Raw genomic sequence first — 5,102 nt, 5'->3', positions numbered from 1 at the left:
CCTGGAGCCTTGGAGCTCTTCCTGGCCTTAAACTAGGCCCTTCCTGTCTTCCTGCTTGGCCAGAGAGAAGGCCACCACGATTTAGAGACCTGTCTGTCACTGTCACTGTGTGTGTGTGTGTGTGTGTGTGTGTGTGTGTGTGTGTGCGTGTGCGTGCGTGTGTGTCCGCTGTCCTCAGAGTCCTCTCATGGTTGTGAGAGGCTTGTCGTAACTCAGCCAGACAGCAACATGCCTGGGAGATGGCATACAGACAGCGTACAGGAAACAATGTCTTCTAGCGGCATCTGGTTCCTAACTTGTTATACCACACAGTACCACATAATACCACATAGTACCACATAGTACCACACAGTACCACACAGTACCACATAATACCACACAGTACCACACAGTACCACATAGTACCACATAGTACCACACAGTACAACATAATACCACATAATACCACATAGTACCACATAGTACCACAAAGTACCACATAGTACCATATAGTACCACACAGTACCACATAGTACCACATAGTACCACATAATACCACATAGTACCACATAATACCACATAGTACCACATAGTACCACACAGTACTACATAGTACCACATAATACCACATAGTACCACATAGTACCACACAGTACCACATAGTACCACATAATACCACATAGTACCACATAGTACCACATAGTACCACATAATACCACATAGTACCACATAGTACCACATAATACCACATAGTACCACATAATACCACATAGTATAAAGCCATTATTAATGTTGTGTCCATCTATATTCTGACTCATGGAGACACTTTATTGTCTGGCTGTTTCTAAAACCCTTTAGCAGAAAGACTCGGATTCAAACAGATAAACCTGTGCTCTGCAATTACTTCTAAAGGTGATTCCAGCTTGACCTCTTGATCTCTGCAGACATTGGTTAAACTACCTTTTAAAAGTCTATCACAGGTCATCGATCTGCATTGGACTGAATCCCGGCTTTAGATCACCTACACTCACAGCACTAGAATGAGATTCCATTTCTGTCTGCACCACCATGGCCTTTTAAACATGGAGTCTCACCTGGATGAACTCCTTGCTGCTATCCTCGTTGGGCGTCCATGCGTTGTTGTCGTTGTTAAGGCGGGCCTGCCGTGGCAACCATGTGTTGTCATAGAAGGAAGAGGAGGCGGTTATCTGGTCATCAGAGATCTTCCCTGACTCCAGACCTAACGCGTTACTGCAATGGAAGGCTGGGGGAGGAGAGATGTGGACCAATCAATCAACCAATCAATCAATCAACCAACCAATCAATTAATCAATCAATCAATGAGAGGTGGACAGTCTGATACAGAACTAACACACACTAACTCACTTCCTGTTTATGTGAAAAATGGGGATGTCAGGAAGAAAAAAAACGGGGGGGGCACCTTTCTGGGGGTCCGAGATAGAAGAGAAACACTGATATACACACACACACACACACACACACACACACTTACACACACACACACACACACACACCAGTACTTACTGTCGCTGACTTCTTTGTGTGTCATGTTGTAGCGAGCGGAGAAGCCATCTTTGGCCACAGCCATGTCCGTGTGGAAGGACAGAGAGAGGATTCCTGTAGATGACGTCATCTCAGGAGGGATCTTAGTCCCACAGTAACGTCCAATCAGAGGTCCCACTGCAAACACAAACAGGAGACCACCATTAGAAACATGACATTATGTGACGTAACGTAACGTAACATTACAAAGCATAGCATTACATAGCATTACATAACATAACGTAACGTAGCATAATATAAAGTAATGTAATGCAACATGACATAACATGACGTAGCATAACATAGCATTTCACGCTCACCAGCATCAGAAGCCCTAATGTCAGCACCCATATAATGAATAACAGGGTTACTGATCCTGAGTTATGAACAGAACACCCCAGTTAGCTAGCTCGGGCAGAACAACACTAGAAGATAGACGTTAGGCCTGTACTAAGAGATATCCTGTCTTATTGATGAGAGAAGTGACCGCTGGCTAGGGCTTTCTCAGCAGGCTGGGCTGGCTAGGGCTTTCTCAGCAGGCTGGGCTGGCTAGGGCTGGCTAGGGCTTTCTCGGCAGGCTGGGCTGGCTAGGGCTTTCTCAGCAGGTTGGGCTGGCTGGGGCTTTCTCAGCAGGCAGGGCTGGCTTTCTCAGCAGGCTGGGCTGGCTAGGGCTGGCTAGGGCTTTCTCAGCAGGCTGGACTGGCTAGGGCTGGCTAGGGCTTTCTCAGCAGGCTGGGCTGGCTGGGGCTTTCTCAGCAGGCAGGGCTGGCTTTCTCAGAAGGCAGGGCTGGCTATAGAGAGGTCCCACTGGGGAACAATGGATGTATCAGCTCCATCTCTTCATTTCATCCCTCTATCTCTCTATCCCTGAATCTAATTCCACATGAAAAGTGATTTGGGTTTAATGAGGGGTGAGGTGCTCTTTCTCTCTCTCCGTTCCTCGTCTTCACTCCTCCATCTCTGGATTAGACATGTTTTCTTTCCCTCCGTTCCCTTGATCCTAAGATTCATCCTCCTTTCTTCTAATTCACTTTCTTCCACCTCTTAATTCCTGGACTTTGTGTGTCAACAGCTGAGTGATTTAGGATTATGTTGTGGTAGGGGGTTGGGGGCGGGAGGGGGTAAGGGGGCGGGAGGGGTAGGGGGGCGGGAGGGGGTAAGGGGGCGGGAGGGGTAGGGGGGCGGGAGGGCGTAAGGGGGCGGGAGGGGTAGGGGGGCGGGAGGGCGTAAGGGGGCGGGAGGGGTAGGGGGGCGGGAGGGCGTAAGGGGGCGGGAGGGGTAGGGGGGCGGGAGGGCGTAAGGGGGCGGGAGGGGTAGGGGGGCGGGAGGGCGTAAGGGGGCGGGAGGGGTAGGGGGGCGGGAGGGCGTAAGGGGGCGGGAGGGGTAGGGGGGCGGGAGGGGTAGGGGGGCGGGAGGGGTAGGGCGTAAGGGGGCGGGAGGGCGTAAGGGGTAGGGGTGCGGGAGGGCGTAAGGGGGCGGGAGGGGTAGGGGGGCGGGAGGGGTAGGGGGGCGGGAGGGGTAGGGGGGCGGGAGGGCGTAAGGGGGCGGGAGGGCGTAAGGGGGCGGGAGGGGTAGGGGGGCGGGAGGGCGTAAGGGGGCGGGAGGGGTAGGGGGGCGGGAGGGCGTAAGGGATAGGGGGGCGGGAGGGGTAGGGGGGCGGGAGGGCGTAAGGGGGCGGGAGGCAGCCGGGCGGTAGAAGGGCTATGAGCCGGGGTTTCTGGGACTAATACATTCATCTCTCTCTCTCTCTCTCTCTCTCTCTCTCTCTCTCTCTCTCTCTCTCTCTCTCTCTCTCTCTCTCTCTCCCAGGCACAGAGGAGAAGAAATACCCACAATCAATCTGAAATATAGATGTGTTCATTTTTTGGGGAGTGGGTGAATATATGAAATAGGCCTCTTGAGTAAATAAGATAAATAAGCATTTGTTGATAGGGCTGAACTGAACATTACCATATCAAGACACAGAGGGACATTATAATTTCAATACTTATTTCTCTCAAATGTTGTGCACAAACTTGTTTACATCCCTGTGAGCATTTCTCCTTTGCCAAGATAATCCATCCACCTGACAGGTGTGGCATATCAAGAAGCTGATTAAACAGCATGATCATTACACAGGTGCACCTTGTGCTGGGGACAATAAAAGGCCAACCGACGAATTTCTGCACAAACTGTCAGAAACCGTCTCAGGGAAGCTCATCTGCGTGTTCGTCGTCCTCACCAGAGTCTTGACCTGACTGCAGTTCGGCGTCGTAACCGACTTCAGTGGGCAAATGCTCACCTTCGATGGCCACTGGCACGCTGGAGAAGTGCGCTCCTCATGGATGAATCCCAGTTTCAACTATACTGGGCAGATGGCGTCGTGTGGGAGAGCGGTTTTATTTTTATTTTACCTTTATTTAACTTTGCTGATGGTTTGCTGATGTCAACATTGTGAACAAAGTGCCCCATGGTGGCGGTGGGGTTAGGGTATGGGCAGGCATAAGCTATGGACAACGAACATAATTGCATTTTATTGATGGCAAATTGTGTGTGTGTGTGTGTGTGTGTGTATTGTATTTTGTGTGTCCAGAAGACTCACCCTGTGGCAGACCATCCCAGACCTCCAACCAGTCATACTTGCAGTCTCCCTCTCCCCCAGGCAGGGGGTCGTTCTCCAGGTCAAAGGTCAGGAAGGTCAGGGTCACGTCCATGGCCGGGGGCACGATGATGATAAAGGAACACTCCAGGTTATGAGGGTATTTATCAGGGAACCCCGGAGACTCAATGATCCCATTCTGACTGGTGAAGTTACGGGAGCAGTCTGAACCTGAATCACAAAAATAACACAGAAGATTAAATCACTGGTAGAAAGATGGATCAATCAGTCAGTCAGTCAATCAGTCAAAAAATCAGTCAGTCAATCAGTCAATCAATCAATCAAATGTATTTTTAAAGAGCATTCACTTTTAGATTGTAGTGACCAGACTGCTTATAGCTAAATTTTCATCAGTGGTTACTCAGTGTTAGATGATAGAAATCATGCACATCTTGGGAAAATTGAAATAGTTGTCTGCAACTCTCCTTTTGTAGGATCTGTTTCCTGCATCTCTCCTTTTGTAGCCTCTAATTACTCCATCCCTCCTTTTGTATAATCTGTTTCCTGCATCTCTCTTTTTTGTAGGCTCTAATTCCCCCGAACAGTTATAAACAGTTGATCACAAAAAAAGTCAATAGAAATTATTAGAGACATTCATCAGAAACATTGATGCCAATACTGATGTCAGTATTCACCCCTGTCTGTGTGAAGCACTGAGGAGACAAGCTGGTGGCCTGAGGGGATTCTCTGGGAGCTCGTCCATTGATCTGATCCTGCTCTGTCTCTTTTCTCTGTGACATGGATGTTATGACCAAAGGCCTTGTTGTCTAGTTGTCTGTACTAATGACCAGAGCACAGGGTTAAAGGGACCCATAGGACCAACCACTGCTGGGTATCTCTGAGAGAACTAAATAGACTGGCAACACACTGGGTATCTCTGAGAGAACTAAACGGACTGGCAACACACTGGGTATCTCTGAGA

At 49.5% G+C, this 5,102-nt stretch overlaps 1 protein-coding gene across 1 annotated transcript; it reads right to left on the bottom strand.

Annotated features, from left to right (window-relative positions):
• Nucleotides 1-1,055: 1,055 nt before the first annotated feature.
• On the bottom strand, nucleotides 1,056-4,351 carry LOC311123903 (neuropilin-2-like; the record flags this gene model as incomplete). The annotated part of the gene is made up of 3 exons (XM_084198118.1): nucleotides 1,056-1,243; nucleotides 1,525-1,680; nucleotides 4,124-4,351. Coding segments are annotated over 3 exons (572 nt in total), but the record flags the coding sequence as incomplete, so codon positions are not given.
• Between the last annotated feature and the right edge of the window lie 751 nt (nucleotides 4,352-5,102).

Source organism: Coregonus lavaretus (assembly GCF_964263955.1).
Source record: "Coregonus lavaretus genome assembly, contig: HAP1_SCAFFOLD_9174, whole genome shotgun sequence".
Taxonomy (NCBI): Eukaryota; Metazoa; Chordata; class Actinopteri; order Salmoniformes; family Salmonidae; genus Coregonus; species Coregonus lavaretus.
Note: the sequence above shows the minus strand (reverse complement) of the source record. Positions and strands in the feature narration are given on the sequence as shown.